Source organism: Pleurodeles waltl, chromosome 4_1 (genome assembly GCF_031143425.1).
Source record: "Pleurodeles waltl isolate 20211129_DDA chromosome 4_1, aPleWal1.hap1.20221129, whole genome shotgun sequence".
Lineage (NCBI taxonomy): Eukaryota > Metazoa > Chordata > Amphibia > Caudata > Salamandridae > Pleurodeles > Pleurodeles waltl.
This window is the reverse complement of record NC_090442.1, coordinates 183994811-184014923: the sequence shown is the minus strand read 5'-3', so window position 1 is coordinate 184014923 and position 20113 is coordinate 183994811. Positions and strand designations below refer to the sequence as shown.

The 20113-nt window shown below is 45.7% G+C and overlaps 1 protein-coding gene across 1 annotated transcript in view; it reads right to left on the bottom strand.

The window, feature by feature from the left end:
• The window catches only part of LOC138287529 (protein mono-ADP-ribosyltransferase PARP12-like), a 149395-nt gene that overhangs the window by 27544 nt on the left and 101738 nt on the right, over positions 1 to 20113 (bottom strand). The window contains exon 8 of the mRNA XM_069228003.1: positions 17163 to 17280. Coding sequence (XP_069084104.1) covers positions 17163 to 17280 — 118 coding nt within the window. The remainder of the gene's footprint in view (positions 1 to 17162; positions 17281 to 20113) is intronic.

The following is a 20113-nucleotide window of genomic DNA, read 5'->3' as shown; positions in this document are numbered from 1 at the left end:
TCAGACATCCAGGAGGAGCAGATGCCAAGACCAAACCCACTGCCAGGAAGTGAACCTCTCCCGATTGGTTCCTCTTGTGTGTCACTCATACACCCTCTTGACTGTTCTGATACCTAATTCCATTTTCCTATGGCTCATGGACAATGGACGTGTGTTTCCAAATGGTGTAGCAGCTAACTTGATGATTTCATCCTCCATGACTGAACACTTCACTGTTAACATTTTGCCATTTATGTTTCAAATCACTCATTTTGTTGTGCACTTCCCAATAAATACCACTTAACCACCGATCCTGTGATGTAACAACCATATAAAACTGTCATGTATGACAAGGAAAATGTCACTTACCCAGTGTACATCTGTTCGTGGCATTAGTCGCTGCAGATTCACATGCTTTGCATAGTCCGCCGTCTGGTGTTGGGTCGGAGTGTTACAAGTTGTTTTTCTTCGAAGAAGTCTTTTCGAGTCACGAGACCGAGGGACTCCTCCTCCTTTGGTTCCATTGCGCATGGGCGTCGACTCCATGTTAGATTGTTTTCCCCGCAGAGGGTGAGGTAGGAGTTTTGTATGTTAGTAATAGTGCCCATGCAATGGAATGAGTATGTATGTACAAAAAGAGGATTAAAATAATATATTTACAAATGTACAAATGTTGAAGATTACTTCCAAAAGGCTACAGGCTCCCGGGGAGGCGGGTGGGCGCATGTGAATCTGCAGCGACTAATGCCACGAACAGATGTACACTGGGTAAGTGACATTTTCCGTTCGGTGGCATGTGTAGCTGCAGATACACATGCTTTGCATAGACTAGTAAGCAGTTATCTCCCCAAAAGCGGTGGTTCAGCCTGTAGGAGTGGAAGTAGTTTGAAATAAAGTTCTTAGTACAGCTTGACCTACTGTGGCCTGTTGTGCAGATAACACATCTACACAGTAGTGCTTAGTAAATGTGTGAGGCGTAGACCATGTTGCTGCCTTACATATTTTGTTCATTGGGATATTTCCTAGAAAGGCCATGGTAGCACCTTTCTTTCTGGTTGAGTGTGCCCTTGGTGTAATAGGCAGCTCTCTCTTTGCTTTAAGATAGCAGGTTTGGATGCACTTAACTATCCATCTGGCTATACCTTGTTTTGATATTGGATTTCCTGTATGAGGTTTTTGAAATGCAATAAATAGTTGTTTTGTTTTCCTAATTAGTTTTGTTCTATCAATGTAGTACATTAGTGCTCTTTTGATGTCTAATGTATGTAGTGCTCTTTCAGCTATCGAGTCTGGCTGTGGAAAGAACACTGGTAATTCTACTGTTTGATTTAAGTGGAACGGTGAGATAACCTTTGGTAAGAATTTTGGGTTGGTTCTTAGAACTACTTTATTTTTGTGTATTTGAATAAATGGTTCTTGTATAGTAAACGCCTGAATTTCACTTACTCTTCTTAGAGATGTAATGGCAACGAGAAATGCAACTTTCCACGTTAAGTATTGCATTTCTCAAGAATGCATGGGTTCGAAAGGTGGGCCCATGAGTCTTGTTAAGACAATATTGAGGTTCCATGAAGGAACAGGTGGTGTCCTTGGTGGTATAATTCTCTTTAGTCCTTCCATAAACGCTTTTATGACGGGTATTCTAAATAGTGAAATTGAATGAGTAGTTTGCAGGTATGCAGATATTGCTGCGAGATGTATCTTCATGGAAGAGAAGGCTAGATTTGACTTTTGCAAATGTAGTAGATACCCTACTACATCTTTTGGAGATGCATGCAATGGTTGAATTTGATTATTGTGACAGTAACAAACAAATCTTTTCCATTTACTTGCATAGCAGTGTCTAGTGGAAGGTTTTCTAGCTTGTTTTATGACCTCCATACACTCTTGAGTGAGGCCTAAGTGTCCAAATTCTAGGATTTCAGGAGCCAAATTGCTAGATTCAGCGATGCAGGGTTTGGATGCCTGATCTGTTGTTTGTGTTGTGTTAATAGATCTGGCCTGTTGGGTAGTTTGACATGAGGTACTACTGAAAGGTCTAGTAATGTGGTATACCAAGGTTGTCTTGCCCATGTTGGTGCTATTAGTATGAGTTTGAGTTTGTTTTGACTCCACCTGTTTACTAGATATGGAAGGACAGGGAGAGGGGGAAAAGCGTACGCAAATATCCCTGACCAATTCATCCATAGAGCATTGCCTTGGGATTGCCGGTGTGGGTACCTGGATGCGAAGTTTTGGCATTTTGCGTTTTCTTTTGTTGCAAATAGATCTATTTGAGGTGTTCCCCAAATTTGGAAGTAATTGTTCAGGATTTGGGGGTGAATTTCCCATTCGTGGACCTGTTGGTGATCCCGTGAGAGATTGTCTGCTAGCTGGTTCTGGATCCCTGGAATAAATTGTGACATTAGGCGAATGTGGTTGTGAATTGCCCAATGCCATATTTTTTGTGTTAGGAGACACAACTGTGTCGAGTGTGTCCCCCCCTGTTTGTTTAAGTAATACATTGTTGCCATGTTGTCTGTTTTGACAAGAATGTATTTGTGGGTTATCATTGGTTGGAATGCTTTCAACGCTAGAAATACTGCTAACAGTTCTAGGTGATTTATATGAAATTTTCTTTGATATACGTCCCATTGTCCTTGGATGCTGTGTTGATTGAGGTGTGCTCCCCACCCTGTCATGGAAGCATCTGTTGTTATCACGTGTTGTGGCACTGGGTCTTGGAAAGGCCGCCCTTTGTTTAAATTTGTACTGTTCCACCATAGAAGCGAGATGTATGTTTGGCGGTCTATCAACACCAGATCTAGTAGTTGACCCTGTGCATGTGACCATTGTGATGCTAGGCACTGTTGTAAGGGCCGCATGTGCAATCTTGCGTTTGGGACAATGGCTATGCATGAGGACATCATGCCTAGGAGTTTTAATACCATCTTTGCATGTATGTTTTGAGTTGGATACATGGCTTGTATCACCTTGTGAAAATTTGGAACCCTTTGTGGACTTGGAGTGGCTATCCCTTTTGTTGTGTTGATAGTCGCTCCTAAGTATTGCTGTGTTTGACACGGCAGAAGGTGTGACTTTGCATAGTTGATGGAGAAACCCAGCTTGTAAAGGGTTTGTATAACATAATCTGTGTGGTGTGAACACTTTGTTAGCGAGTTGGTCTTGATTAGCCAATCGTCTAGGTACGGGGACACATGTATTTGCTGCCTTCTGATGTGTGCTGCTACTACTGCTAGACACTTTGTAAAGACTCTTGGCGCTGTTGTTATTCCGAATGGCAACACCTTGAATTGGTAATGTATTCCTTTGAATACGAATCTTAGGTATTTCCTGTGCGAGGGATGTATCGGTATATGGAAATACGCATCTTTTAGATCTAATGTTGTCATGTAGTCTTGCTGTTTTAGCAGTGGGATTACGTCTTGTAATGTGACCATGTGAAAGTGGTCTGATTTGATGTAGGTGTTTAGTGTTCTGAGATCTAGTATTGGTCTTAGAGTTTTGTCTTTTTTGGGTATTAGAAAGTACAGTGAGTAAACTCCTGTGTTCTTTTGTGGACCTGGTACTAATTCTATTGCGTCTTTTTGCAGTAATGCTTGAACTTCTAGTCCTACAAGGTCTATATGCTGTTTGGACATCTTGTGTGTTTTCGGTGGGACGTTTGGAGGGAGTTGGAGAAATTCTATGCAATAACCATGTTGGATAATTGCTAAGACCCAAGTGTCTGTTGTTATTTCCTCCCAAGATTTGTAGAACTGGCTTAGTCTTCCCCCCACAGTTGTTGTGTGAAGGGGTTGAGTGACCTGTGAGTCACTGCTTGTTTTGAGGGGTTTTTGGACCTTGAAATTTCCCCGGTTTCTTGGGAATTGGCCCCCTTTGTATTGGCCCCGAAAGCCTCCCCTTTGGTATTGTCCCGGGTAGGTAGGTGGTGTTGTTTGTGAGGTGCTGGCTTGTGTGGCTTGACCTCGAAACCCCCCTCTGAAAGTAGTTTTACGAAATGTGCCAAATGTGCCTCTGCCCTGCGGGGAATAGAGTGCGCCCATGGCTTTAGCTGTATCAGTGTCTTTCTTTAATTTTTCAATTGCCGTGTCCACCTCTGGGCCAAACAATTGTTGTTCATTGAACGGCATGTTGAGCACTGCCTGTTGTATCTCAGGTTTAAAACCGGATGTGCGCAGCCATGCGTGCCTCCTTATTGTTACAGCTGTATTTATTGTTCTTGCAGCTGTATCTGCTGCCTCCATAGAAGAACGGATTTGGTTGTTGGATATGTTCTGTCCCTCTTCAACCACTTGTTTTGCCCGTTTCTGGAATTCCTTGGGGAGGTGCTCGATGAGATGCTGCATCTCGTCCCAATGGGCTCTGTCAAATCGCGCTAGGAGTGCCTGCGAGTTGGCGATGCGCCATTGATTTGCAGCTTGTGCTGCAACCCTTTTCCCCACTGCATCAAACTTGCGGCTCTCCTTGTCAGGAGGTGGTGCGTCGCCTGATGTGTGTGAGTTGGCTCTTTTACGAGCTGCTCCTACGACAACTGAATCTGGTGTCAGTTGTGATGTAATAAAAGCAGGGTCTGTGGGCGGTGCCTTGTATTTCTTTTCCACCCTTGAAGTTATTGCTCTGCTTTTCACTGGCTCCTTAAAAATTTGTTTAGCGTGCCTTAGCATCCCTGGGAGCATAGGAAGGCTTTGATAATTGCTATGGGTGGATGACAGGGTGTTAAAGAGGAAGTCATCATCGATTGGCTCTGAATGCAGCGATACATTATGAAACTCTGCTGCCCTAGCTACCACCTGTGTATACGCCGTACTGTCCTCAGGTGGTGAGGGCTTAGTGGGGTACGACTCAGGGCTGTTGTCTGATACTGGAGCCTCATAGAGATCCCATGGGTCCTGATCATCTTGGCTCATGGTGGTATGAGCTGGTGATTGTGGCGGAGTCTGTGCCGGTGATATATGAGCTGTTGGTGGTGGAGAGGGTGGTGGAGTTACCTTCTTTACCACTTTTGCTTGTGGTGTCTTGTCTTGGTTTTGGAAATCTAGTTTCCTTTTCCTTCTGATTGGGGGAAGTGTGCTGATCTTCCCTGTCCCAGTTTGTATAAAGATCAGCTTTTGCGTGTGATCTACATCTGTTTCTTTTAATTCCTCCTCAAATCTGTGTCTTTGTAGTTGGGAGGACAGTGATTGTTCCTCTGAATAGGAACTGGCTTTCGGTGCGGTAGCTGGGCGTTTTGGCACCAAAACCGTACCTTTTGTTGTTTTCGGCTCCGACGAGATTTTTCTCTTTTTTGGCGTCGCACCCTCTCGGTGTCGACCATCTTCGGTGCCGCTATCTGTGTGCCGAGCAGCTTCGGTGCCGCTGTCTCTGTGCCGGCAGCTTCGGTGCCGCTGTCTCGGTGTCGACCCTTTTCTGCGGCACTTTCTCGGTCCCGAGATTGCTGCGTGCCTGTGTCTCGACCTGAGTCGGACGACCTCGGCACCAGCTCGCCCTTTTTCGGTGCCGATGGACGGTCACCTACTTTATGGGTTGAGCCATGGCCTGTTGGCAGTGGCGTCCCCTGGGCTTTGTCTGTTTTTCCGTGTGATGCATGTTTCGACGTCTTACTCACGGTTTCTTCGACGTCGAATTCTTCGGAATCCGATTCTGGGACGGAGAATGCTTCTTCTTCTCCCTCTTCCTCGAACCGTTGCTGACCTGTAGGCGTGGACGCCATCTGCAACCTTCTGGCTCTTCGGTCTCGGAGCGTTTTTCTCGACCGAAACGCTCGACAGGCCTCACACGTCTCTTCTTTGTGCTCGGGTGACAGGCACAAGTTACAGACCAAATGTTGGTCTGTATAGGGATATTTACTGTGGCATTTAGGACAGAATCGGAGCGGGGTCCGTTCCATCAGTCTCGATGTTGCACGCGGTCGGGCCGACCAGGCCCCGACGGGGGATCGAAGTTACCCCGAAGGGCTACCGGAGCTCTTCAGGATTCGGTGTCGACTCTAAGCTAACCCGATACCGAACGAAACAATACAGACGAATTTTCCGTTGATTCTGACTATCTTTCCGACCCGAAACACGGAGCGAAAAGGAACACGTCCGAACCCGATGGCGGAAAAAAAACAATCTAACATGGAGTTGACGCCCATGCGCAATGGAACCAAAGGAGGAGGAGTCCCTCGGTCTCGTGACTCGAAAAGACTTCTTCGAAGAAAAACAACTTGTAACACTCCGACCCAACACCAGACGGCGGACTATGCAAAGCATGTGTATCTGCAGCTACACATGCCACCGAACATATTGTACCAAAATGTTCCTCTCCAATTTGTGACTTTGTTATGGGCATCACACATGTACGAGACAACCAGGATACATATTGCGTTGGATTGTAACACAGATATGACACAAGTCACCTGTATTATACATCTCTACATATTTATTTGGAGAATGGCAATCAGCACATTGTGAAGTCATGCTGTGGACTTCAGTGTTTTTGCTTCGGTGTCATTCACTACCAACCCACAGAATACAGAAGCTAGGGACATGTCAGTCTATCAACATCCCAGGAGGCAGACCAATTGGGTTAATGTATCATCAGCTAAAGTCTTATTACATACCCATACCTTATCTTCCATATGACCGTACCCCATGAAACAGATAGAGGTCAGTATGCATCTCCCCAGTCGCGTAACCTTCCAACTACCATGGTCAGGTATCTGTAGGCTTCCCACTCACCTACGTCAGTCTTCAGACACATGCACATTGATCTGCAATGAGGAAACACACTGACAGCTATGCATAAGTTAGTTCACATACAACACAAACCATAATGATGGTAGAGGGTCTGGATATTACATGATGACGTGTTAAACATAAATGGACAGACACCTGGCGCCATTTGAGCCACCTCCAATACCAAACAGGTATTTTTTGTGAAAAAGGACACTTCCAAACCACTGTACTGACAGCCTGGGCATAGAAATCACACACCACAAATCTCATGCCAAACAGTATCCAGTTTAATCCATGTCCACTTCTCATGTCAGTCTGCAAATCCCATCTGTCTGTGACACTCTCTGAGATTGCCCAATGAGAATAAGTCAAACAGCAAATCTGCAAACATGTGACTGACAAAGATTAGGTATAGGCCAGAGTGGAACACATACGTCACATTGTCTATTCATGTCTACACATCTGACATTGATAGACTATATACATAACAGTTCCGTACACAACTCCAAGTAACATTCTGCATGTATATGTGAGTCATGGGCTTTGGAGCCACTTAAGAGCCCACTGATGGTGGTAAAAAGAATATTACATGGCATGCATAACCTCTACAATACCCCATGGAATCACTATTGTAACATCAAATCACATATCTTGAGTCAATTGAAGTACTGATTGATGACATCTGCCATGATGTCTCCAGCTTCACCCTCATCATGCTCATCCTCACTTGGAAAATCTGCATTTCCACCCTTAGGATCTGCTGCCCTCCCCCCCTCATCTGGTATGTATGGTATCTGACATCTCAGGGCAAGGTTGTGGAGCATGCAACAGGCAACATTTATTTGACATACCTTGAAGGGTGAGTAGAGGAGGGCTCCTCTAGATTTGTCTATGCTGTGAAGTCTTGCCTTCAGGGGCACAAAAGTTCACTCCACAACATGCCTTGTCCTTCCGTGGGCCTCAATGAAGCGGACGTCCCCAGGCGTGGTTGGGTAGTTCACTGGTGTCAATAACCAAGGACGGTGTGGGTAGCCAGAGTCCCCTGTGAGTCCCCTGTGATAGTTACACCAATCCAAAATTAATCTTGGAGAAGCACATATATGGTAGCTGGGAAAAAGGTACAGACACACATGACATATATGACTTACCAACCAGCCAGGCCCTCTTTGTGTATAGTTGTGTCATCAGCAGTGGGATATTGCTGTTCCGCATGATGAAGGAATCATGGACTGATCCTGGATACCTTGCACATAGTTGTGAAGTGTATAGGCCAGCCACACAGATCACTTGGACGTTGATGGAGTGGAAGATTTTCCTGTTCTTATATACCTGCTCACTGGCACTTGGGTGTGCCAAGGCAACATGGGTGCCATCTATGGCTCTAACTGCATGTGGAATGTGTCCCAAAGCATAGAAATCTGCCTTCACATGAGTCAAATCCTCACATTGGGGAAATATTATGTAGCTGTTCAGGTGTTTTAACAATGCAGACAGTACTGCCTTCAAAACCAGACTGAACATGGGCTGAGACATCCCTGCAGTTAGGGCCACTGTATTTTGAAAGAACCCAGTGGCCAGGAAGTGCAGCACTGACATGACTTGAACAATGGGTGGTATGCTTTTGAGTTTGCAAATGGCAGGCATCAGATCTGGTTCCAAATGACGACATAGATCCATAATTGTATGCCTATCCAGATTATATATTTGGATTACGTCGCGCCTCTATGGTCTGCAGGTCTGCTAGTGGACGGTACAATGGAGGTTGCCTTGTTCTCCCCAGGCCAGGGCAACTATGTGGGATAACACCAAAATGTATGTGAATGACTCAATCTATACATCATGAGTATGATCACAATAATGTCACACATATATCTAAAACATGTCACATGAAACAGTGAATATGTTTTATTCACCACATAGTGAGGCAAAAAATGAAAGTGTACCGGATTCAAATCCCCTAAAAACTTGCATGTTCTCTTAAGGGAGATACAAGTCACTGACAGTGAAAGTTACATCAACCTAGTTGACATGTAACACATATTTGATCCATCTGTACCATCTTCTGTCATTTGTATGGTGACAACACTGTTTCATGTACCTCGCACAAATTACCTCATTTCACTTCCTCTACCTATGACATGCACTTTTGACAGTAAGCCAGCACATACCACATTATCATAGATATAAGTTTACAGTAAATGACGCAGCTTTCATGACTTTATCATACATATATGAACCCTAAAATGGCAGCTGCCTGACCTACTGTACATAACATCAGGAAGTGACCTGACTCTGCAGATGGATGTGGTCATGGTGGTAGGCGGTTACATTCCCGGTGGACATTGCCATTGGAACAAATTGCTGCCTTTGGTGGACTTGGACCTATAGTTGTGTCCGCCAGCAATGACGGTCCTGTATGTGGTGGGCGTGACCACCATCTTCTGCACAATCCCTCATTTGACTCCTGACACTGCTGCCAGAAAGACCGCCATGACCTCAGCTGCTGTATACTACCTCTGGGAGCAATAATGCCACGTCCTGCAGGTGATAGGGCCCCTGTCTTCTCCAAAGAAAAGCTGGACAAGCTTGTAGAGGAGGTCCTACACCAGAGGAGCAGGTGAGTCCAATGCAATACCAGTGGGTGAAAGATAGAGTGTATGATGATGTAGATGAAATGTGCAGGAATGAAGGCTTGCGCTATCATGTGTGGGTTGATGGTTATGTACACATGTGCATAGAAAGGCTGTTTACCCTGATACGTAGTAGGTAGTGTGTGACGTATGTAAGCTGATCATCATATGTACATTACAGAATTTACATCAATGTTGGTGTGACAATTAGTTGTAGAGATGTACCATTTTAAGGACATACTTGTGGTCTGGTCATATGTTTCTAGCCAAAACCTGGTACTGAGTATGCATGTTGTATGCCTGGCTCCACTTGAAAAAGAGTTTGAAGTGTGAGGAAGGGTATGTTTGGCTACTTGCACTAACTTGATTTTTCAGCATACTTGTTTTGGGATGGAGCAGGTATTAATGACTTTCTCCTCTTGTATATGTCATCCATGCAGGTCAACGCCCATCAGAAAAAGGGGGCCTGGGGGTCCACAGCCAGCGGAGCACCCACTGTAGAAAGCAGTAAGAGGACCTGAGACGCTGGGCCAGTAAGACTGCTGAGGCCCAGCTGGGGATGTCCTCCCAAGGAGAAAGGGGTGCGTGTCGGACCTTGACACTCCTAATAACTGGCATATTGGTGGTGGCCTACCCTCAGTTGGATCGATGTTTGAGGGCAGCACAGCAGCCACAAGGGGGTGAGTACTGACTACACCCATTTACGTTCCTCTGCAAGGGCAGTGTATGATTTGAAAGACTCTAAGCTGTGACTATGTGGTAAGTGCAAAAGGTCAAATGTTTCTAAGAACACCTAGATGAAGAGCCCTCAACATTGGTACATAGGTGTGCACATTGTATTGTAAATAGGGACAAATTACTCATCAATGTCATCCCTTCTGTACAGTAGAAGAGGCTGATGCACATGTGACTGCGTCACGTGTGCACATGTGACTCTGTCACATGTGAACCACTATACTGCTCTTAATACCCTGCTGGTTGTTCCTTGCCACCTACAGATATATACTCCCAATATCCTGATGGTAAGTTGTCCTGGTCTTTGCCATCTGTCCATTCAAATGCCCACTGATCCATCTCTATGTGCAATGTAGAGTCTGACAAGTTGAGAACATGCCTCCTATTCCTGAGGTTTCCAATGAGTGTCAACTTATTGTGAGGCTGTAACCTAAAGCTGACATTTCACATGCCACACTTGCTACACTTACTCAGACCTGTTAGGAGGTGTCCACATTGGTACCCGTGATGTTTCATTAGAATGGACATCCTGCATGTACTAAACCATGTTAGTATAACTTGACTCCTAGTGAAACCTATATCATTGATATGGGAGCTCAGAATATTAGTACCATGTACATGTTCCCTGGATGCTCAGTGGATACACAGCAATTTCTTATTCCAATGTGTTGTGGACATGGTAAGTAGGTCAGAACATCTTAGTAATAGGTACAATCTACACTGTTTTTTGCCAACATCATGTGTACATTGTGAGGTTCAGCCATATATTAACATTGTGATGCAACTTTAACCTACTTACTTTTGCTGTTGTGGATATGTTTTGAAGGCTTTTCGTATGGAATCCTACTGTCTTAATGGTGTTGCAGGTGTGGTAGTTCACCCTCACATGTTGTTGGAATGGTATGTCTAGTCAGCCATTTGGCTTGCCTTAAAGTGTATGTCTCTCTCATGTTAAGCTCAGAAGTGTGTTGTGGTATTGTAATGTTCATTTACAGATGTAAGATTGCTCATGTCTGAAGTGTAGATAGTAATGTTGCCACTTGTATGATGGGCTATTGATGTTGCCACTCATCATGCTTAGTTTTACTGTATGTGGCCTTCATGCACATGAATGGTGTACATTGTATTTAAGGTGTTGGTATAGTACCTGGGGTTGTCTGTGGGTAAATCCCGTGGGCTAAGTTGGACCCTATAAGTGTACATGACTTTGTTTACAGGTGGAGAATGACTAAGAAGAGTAGCTCCACAAAGTATGTCTCTCTCATCCTTTCCTACATGACTATTAAGACATGTGTTTAGACTCTATTATACTCCAATTTATGTAGAGGCAAATATAGTTGTGGCATGCTTGCAAATGTCAATTGTGAAGGTTGTGGACTCTGTGACATGAAATGGTTTTGGCTTGTATGCAACATGCTGACTTGTGTTTGGAAGAGGATGAGGTTCATTTCCTGGAACATAACATCAGCTAAAAAGGTAGGTATGCATGGATTGGGTGTATGTGATGTGTTGAAATTAATGTTACCACTATTTCCCATTGCTTGGTTGTTGGTTGACTATGTTGCTTTGAACAGGGATGCAGATTCATGTTGGCAAGTCAGGTTTTCATGGAATTGGTATTGTGATGGCTCTACTGATATGATGGTATAGTAGGTATACGAAAGGTGGCTTAGCTAGTGTGTGACGTTGTAATGTAGGGGTGTAGATGGTATCCAGTAGTGACATGATGTTGGCACTAACCTGGTTCTACCTGGGGGTGTAGTACAAGTGGTTGTAATGTGATTTATGTGTACAGTGTGATGTTAGTGTTTGAAAGGAATATGATAACCCTACCTCTCCTTCTGTTTTCCAGCATCGGCAGGCGAAGGAGATAGGGCACAGCCGAGTGGGGAAGCTGCTGGCCACTGGACCTCAAGTCATGATACCACAGACACTGAGGGACCCAGTGGCCCTGATGGAGAGGGAAGTGCCACGAGGGAGACAGCATCCACTTCATTATCTTCGGAATCCTCCTCCAGTGGACACTCCCTGGCGGTGGCGGACCCATCTGGGACCACCCCATCACCATTTCTGTCCACCCCCCCCCCTTTTTATCACCGCCCTCCCTGTAGCTCCCCACCCAGGTGGCCGTTCCCGCTCACCCAAGATAGTGGGTGTCTCCTTTGCTACAGGCATCTCTGCCTCAGCCCCTGTTAGCCCTGCTGCCCTCAGTGAGGAGGCTATTGACCCCCTGATGGTCAGTTGACCATCGTGAATGCCATCCAGGGACTGGTAACTCAAATCTAATAGAGTAATGCGTTCCTCAAGAGCATTCACGGTGCACTGGCTGGCCTACAGAGATCCTTTCAGGCTCTGGCCTCCACACTGACGGCAGCCAGTCACCCTTTGTCTACTGTCCCCCCTCCATCGTCCTCTTCCCAATCCAAAACCCTTCTTCCCCGACCCAGGCAAAGCACACAAACAGACAGGCATGCATCCACCTCAGCATCCAAGGGTAGCTCAGACAGACATAAGCACCACAAGACTCTCCACTGGCATGCACACTAGCAACATTTAGGAGCACACACAGCCTGCCCTGACACCCCCACAACCTCCAACATCTCAGACAGCACACCTGACACACCTGCAGACACCACACCAACATTCACAGATCCAGCCACTACACTTAGCCTACCCACAGACAGCACCACAGCAGACCCTCAGACATCACCTCAGTCACCATACTCGCAGACACCACAACCACTGATACAACATGCAGCACATCCACCATACCTGCAGTCACCACCCCAAAAGACAGTCACCCACCCACAACGGCATCTCTCAGCACCTCCACCCCTTCTCATCCCAAGACACTTAAACACCCTCACTCACCCACGCAACAGACACCCAGCACCCCCAAGCATACCTCGCACAAACATGCACCCAAGACATCCACACCAACACCTCTTACAACCACTTCCTCTCCCTCCACACCCAAACCCTTTTGCTATGACCATCCCATTGTGTCAAAGAAAACCTTCCTTTTGGAGTTTGCCCTTTCTCTACTCCTCCCCTCGTGTGACCCCTCCCCAAGTCCGTCCCTTCCACCTCCATGGCCTCCCCTGCCCCCCATGCAAGTACCCATGCCCCCTCCCCCTGCAAGAAGTTTCAGCTCCCAAAAAAAGCCAACCATCCCCTAAGCCTAAACATAAACCCCGCTTCCCAAGCCACATCCCAAAGGCCCCCCTCCCAAACATAAGCCCAAACAATTTCATCCACCCCCCCAGCTCAATAATAGCTGAGGTGCCTGCCTGCCCCCTTGATGCCCATACCTGTGGCAGTTACCTTTGCAGTCAGGAGTCAAGTTCGGGGCACACATATGTGCATTGTGTGCATACAGACTTTAGTATGGCCTATGGGCTTTGTGTTTCCCATTTCAGATATTATTAATATATTTAATACCAACCTGTTGTTGGTTTAGTGGTTACATTTTTGCCAAGCATTTATTTTCCTAGTATGGAGTTGTTCCTGGCTGACATTGGTTGTGTGTGTGTGGGGCTTGTGCTACCTGTATTGTTTGTGCAGTATGTGAAGTTGTGTGCAGTGCTTTTGTCTCACAGTGATAGGGTGTGTGTTGTGTGATGGACAAGTGTCTGTTTGAAACATTTTGTTGTCATGCTACTGAGTGTTGTTTGTGTTGACATGTGTTTGTTGCTCTGTTGTGTGGCTTGGTGTGTTTTGACAGTGTGCGTGTTTAGTGCATGGTATGATAGATACGATGTGCTGTGTGATGTGTATGTCAATTTATAATTTGTATGGTTGTGAGATTGTGTGTGTTCGTTGCCTGTTGGTTGTGTTGTATGTGTGATGAGTCCCTGGATAGTGTCTATTGTGTGTGCTTGCCAACGTACTGACAATGGTGTGGTTGTGGTGTTGTTGGGGTGTGTTGTGGTGTTGTGTGTTATTGTGTGTGACTGGGCCTGTGCTGTGTTTCTGTGAGTGTTTTTTTTTTACCTGTGTGTGTGTGTGCTTGCCGTAGTGTGTCGACTGCGTATGTGCAGCTGTGTGTGTGGCTGTATGTGAGTGGGCGTGTCAGGGTGTAGTAGCGGGTGGTTGTCGCCCTTGCACCCGCTGCCTGATGGTATATTTTGTGAGAGTACATACATAGAGAATATACAACAGTAACAGGTAAGTGTGTGTACCTACTGTTGCTGTTGTCAGCGGTGGCAAAGATTCTGAAGTCTTTGTACGAGCAGGCCCACGGGATGATGTCTAGTTCTGGTTCAATTGCGGCTCCGGATGAGTATGGCTTCCAGAAGGTGAGTGTCTCTTTTAATGCAGTTCGTTTCCACCTAGGTTTCAGTGATGGTGCGACTTTGGCAGTGTGCTGCCTTGTAATCTGTCCGGTGGAAACAGGGTATCCGCTGGCCTGCAAATGCCGTCCGTCGTCCGTTGCAGTCTGACCGCAGTGGCGGTGCCAACGGTGCTTTGGCTGTATTCTGTTGGGAATACCGCCATGGTCATAATTTGGTGGTCTTCTCTGCCAGCCTGTTGGCGGTATGACCGCCACCGCCAACATGGAGTTCCTGAGACCGCCAAACTCATAATGAGGCCCATTGTGCTTTACTGGAGATGAACTGATGGCCCACCACATTGCAGATGGAAGAAATCAGTGGAAAACTTGTCTGTCGCTGACCGGGCAGCCCCGCGAAGGGAAGAGCAGCAGGGACTACGCAAAAAAACAATTGCAGACCTCTGGCAGGGAGTGCTAACGGCTTTCCTGAGAGAAGACACTGAGGAGGGATCTAGAGCGTGACAGACTACCGCATGATGAACATAGGAAGAGTTCATGGGCTCCAGAAGACACGCTTGCACCAGCATCTGGTACATATCACATTATCAAAGCTACTCTACAAAAATGGATGGGGTCTCAGAGTCTGAGGGAGGTAGATACATAGGTCAATGAAAACGTGAAAATGTGCACTGAATAAGGATTACCTGGTGGCAGGCAGGAGTTGTTGTCCTAACAGTTATGTTTTAATTGTTTGCCTATTATGAATGTAAAGGCCTGACTGAATTGGCAGGGCTGCTGTACACCTAAACCACTGGCATGTTCCCAAAGATGTGCTCTCATGGTCAGCTAAGTGAATAGTGTATTGATGGGATTTCTGCCATGTCAAAGCTTGAAAACCATTTTAAAAAAGGAGAGGGCTGTGTCCATAACGTAAGTAAGGAAATCTGATCTTGGCAGTGTTTGTTCTGCTGTCCAATTTCAGGCCCATTTTGAGGGTGCCACAAACAATTCAGCTGTTAGAGAGCTGGTCCAAACAGCTCCAATTGTTTATTGAATTAAACAACAAACTAAATCATTTACACTTGGTTCCACCCTATGTGGGGCACAGTGCCTGATTCAGCATTTCTTCTCGTTGACAATGGTCAGTGTTGTCCTAGCTCTGATGCTGTTTAATATTAGTGCTACCTTTGACAATATTGAAATAGCACCCTTATCTGTCAAATACAAGAGTTTGGTTTAAAAGGTCTGTCCTTTGAATGGATGTTCCCTATCTAGGAAACCTATAGCCAATCTGTGGCCCTATCATTATTCATATCCTCAATTTACACATTTCCATTTAAGACTGTGCCTGAAATTCCTTTCTTGTACGTATTCTTTGCTACAAACCAAGGAGCTGATTTACTAAGATTTACTAGGATTTTGTGTCAGGGTTACATAACTTTTGTAGTGCAGCCCCGGCACAAAATCATTTTCTGTATTTACCAAGCCCTGCATGGCCACTTCGAATGGTTTAGTAGATACAAGGTAATACAGCATATAGTGCTGCCTTGCATTACCTGGCATTGGGAAGGTGTTCCATGAGTGGACCATGAGCGTTCACATAGATCCACTCATGGATTTTGGTGCATTCCCAGATTTACTAAAGCTAGTAATCCTGGGAATGCGTCAAAATGCTACACCTTTCCCAGTGGGGCGCAATGCAGACAAATATCTTTATTTCTACACGTTATTTCCTCTTGCCACAAGTAATGTATTCAGCAGCACACATAGAAAGAGGAATACACCTCTAAAGATTGGTTTTGTGCAGGACAGTACTCATTCCTGCACAAAAACAATCCTGCCTGTAACGCAGGCACCCATGTACAATGATGGTGCAAGAGTGCCTGCACTGTCGCTTAACTGTTATTGAAAAATAAACTTTGAACTTCAATTCTTTGACCTCTGCTAATGGACAACAGCTTCTGTCACCTGTAAGAAACCTTGGCTTCATACTCAGCATCACATTTACGTTGAATGCTCAGATAAGGCATTAACAGGCATCTGCTTCCATCACTGGTAAGCCTTTGTGTAAATGCTTCACTCTTTACCTTTCTCATGTGGTTTGTCTGTTGACAATACCACCTTCTGCTCATGATGTGACCTAGGCAAACAACTTATAAGTCAGATTACCAGCTTGTTTTTCAGAAAGCGTCACTACTTTCAGTATGTGGCTACTTACTTTTTACTCAAGTAGAATAAATGAATATCTAAATCAAATACACGTCACATAGTCCATCACGCAGGTCATCTAGTAGTTACACTTTTTGTCTACACTCCTGCTTGATGTCTCTGTTCCCCCTCTTGCTGTCCTATTGCACCCAGAATCAAGAGGATAGCAAGGGTGGCAGAACTCATCTTTCGACCACATTGCCCTTCACCATCAGATAGATATTGAAAGGCCACGTGACTCCACCATCTCTGAAAAAAGTTACGTCAAAGGCTGTTAAGCCAGAGATGCAGCAGATGACCATGCTTTAGATGTGCATACACAGCAACATGTGATGGAATTTCCCAATTTGAAATACTGAGCTTTGGATTAACTAGAGACAGAATCAATGTAGCACTTTGGTAAAAACCCAGTGAAAGAGGTGTCTCTTCTGAGACCATGCACAACTACACAGAAGAGCTCAGAAATACAACATGTTGTTGACACAACACTGAAGGTGTGTGTAAAATCCTACAGGGGCCATAGTAGCAGTACACAGAGACCTACTGTCAAATTTTCTAGGTAAAAGAAAACAGAAGAAATCTGATGGATGAATATAATCGTATACAATGTTATGTTACCTTGAAAGTTTATTTCATACTTCTGAGAACCAGTCTCAAATTCAAGTATAGCCTTCCTTTCAGCCAGGTAGATATTTTCCAGATCCTCTGATGTAACACTGGCGTTCTCCATGCTCCCCTACAAACAAACAATATAATGAAAAATCAAGTCTACCTAAGTCTTGCAGAACAAATAATTCAACAATGTGTGCACTTTGCCCTGGATGTATTTTATTCATTTGCTTTCAGCTTAGAGCCTCTGTGCACTTTGCTCTAAATGCTTTTTATTAAGCTACGTACTGTTATTTTTCAAATAGCCAGTTCTACGGTCTTGTTTTATATTCATATCACACTGTTTAGCCTACTTCAGCACTGGAGTTCTTCATAACACATTCTTGTTCACTCTGTGCTTCAGTCAAGGATACAGTCTGGTACATTGCCGATAGACGTGGTAGGAGTTTAGTCTTTGGCATTCCTGCGTAGGGACATTTTGTGATCACGCTGACATGTTAGTTATAAAAACACTTCCTTGTCCCAATACACGGAAGAGGGAGATTCCGACCAGGGAACCACAACTAGACGCTGACTGCCTCGTTGCAGGTGCTGAACCAAGATCACAGGCCTTTGCTCAGGTATGAGGGCTGATGTCTCCCCAGTGATACAGACAGGCAAGCTAGAAGCTTAACATGCTGTGCTCTAAATAGAACAAGCAGAGGGAGAGTAGAAACTATTAGGCACTATGATAGCTTTGTTCTTATGTTTTACTCTCCTGGTGACTATTTCAATCCTACTGTGTTGTATTGTTCTGGTTACTGCGGCTCACGCCTTATTATCTAAAATACAGTTGTTTTAGTAAAACAATATATAAAACTTATACTGTCTTTTTCATTTGTATATGAGATCATACTGTAAATGAGAGAGTTGGTTTGGATCTGAGTGACCACGACTTCCCTGAGAAGTTCCAAAGATGTCATGCGCTCGGCTGCCCAATCATCTCTTCCCTTTGGGTGAAATGAGGCACTGCTAGTTAGCCGGAGCAAGAACCGGATTTAGGGTGACAGAGGTCTTGACACGTGGGTCAGACTCAGTCTCCCACACCGTTATCGATCCTGCTGCCTAGAAATCCAGTAGTCTCATTTAGGATAATGAGAGCCCACGCGACAAAGGAAACATAACGTTTTACATGTGAAGCACTCAGCATCTGCTTTCACACAATCCTGAAACCACAGGAAACTCAACCATAACCAAACAACTAGTCAAACCAAAAAAGCACAAATTAACTAGGCAACGATTTCTTTTGCTTAATTCATCTGTTTTCGATCACACTATCATGCGAATACATATCTAAAGTAAGCCTCCACCTGCGAATAAAGTATAAAGACTAAACATGATACAAATCTTGCAGTGTCCAATATGTTGTAGTTGTTGGATATCTTCCTTCTATAAAAATAGATAAAACTGCTAAGTGCTCCTATATGTGTAAATCCCCTCGATGAGAAACTTCAAACGTCAATGCTGGATACTTCAAACATGTCACTGGTGGAATTCAAAGTCCATAATCAGTTGGAATATAAGATTGTCCTTTCCCCTTCACAAATCCAGATGTGAGTTCCCAAGCTAACTAGGTGGAGTGTACAGCCATGGAATGCGAACACTTTCATTCACAGCATTTCATAACCCTACATTTGGCCTAAAACTGCAAAGCATTTTGTTATATTCAGTTGGTGCTCTATCATAGGCAACCTATTTGCCCCTGAAACAACAATCTGTGTCTACTTTTCGAAATGTATTTGAAGGGCAGCAGAGGGTGTGACCCGCTGGCCACAGCTGCTGATCTTAGAACTAGGCGGCGTGGGTCGAATCCCATTCTCGGGTGAGAATCCAGTGATTCTGGGCAAATCACTTAGGGCCTCATTATGAGTTTGGCGGTCATGAAATCGCCAAACCTGCGGTGGGGGTCGGACCGCCACAGCTTTGGTGGTCCGAGCACTAAATTACGACATTGGCGGTCGGACCGCCATCCCCACCGGGAACATGGTTTCTGATGGCATGACGGCGGTTTGGCTTGCAACCAGCCTGGCTGAGTACAACTCCTCTGTCTGCCAGCCTTTTCATGGCGGGGAGCCCACCATGAAAAGGCTGGCAGAAAGGAAGTGCTGGGGGCTATGTCATGGACAGTGCAGGGGCCCCCCTGCCCAGCACCACTGGAATGCGCACTGTCTGCTTTGCAGATAGTGCACAATCTGAGGTTGCTGGAGTGTTAGGATATTGGCATCGCTCACTTAATGGAGCTGAGGCCAATATCCTAACAATGTTCCCCCCTCACCCCCCCGCTCAGCCTGGTGGGAACGTGTATTACAATGTTCCCACCGATCAGCCCGGCGGAAACATTGTTTCATACAGTCGGGAAGAATGTCATCGCTATGGTGGTGGTGTCCTCCCCGTGAGTTTGGCGGTCTAATAGTGGGACTGCCAAACTTGTAATGACGGCCTTTATCTCCTGGTACCAAAAAAGCAAGTTCAATGTCTGGTTCTCGTGTAAAGCAGATGGGGCCGCTGGGTCGCGTGGCCCTGGGGTGCGGTCCAGAGGGTGGAGCGTGCCTATGGAGAATCGGCCTGGAAACAGAGACTCAGTGTCTGGGACTGGGAGGTGTGTGCTGGGAGCCCTGTCATCTGGCGATGTCTGGCCCTTGACCCGCCCTGGTGGGACCCGAGGAGCCAGGAGACTTGGCGGTGCTTGCGGCCAGGTTGTGTTGTCTCTTCTCGACAGTGGCCTGCGGGGGAGCCAGGGAGCGCGTCGGGCCTGTGGCGGTGGGCAGTTCCCTTCCCACCACTTGCTTGGAGTCCTTGTGCTCGCCAACTACTCGGCAGCGCAGGGTGACTGGTGTGCCTGCTGTTGTCTGCCCCTAGTGCTGCCTGGAGTGTCCTGGGGCACTGCCTGAGGGGGTCTCAGTAGGCCTTTGGGTCTGGGG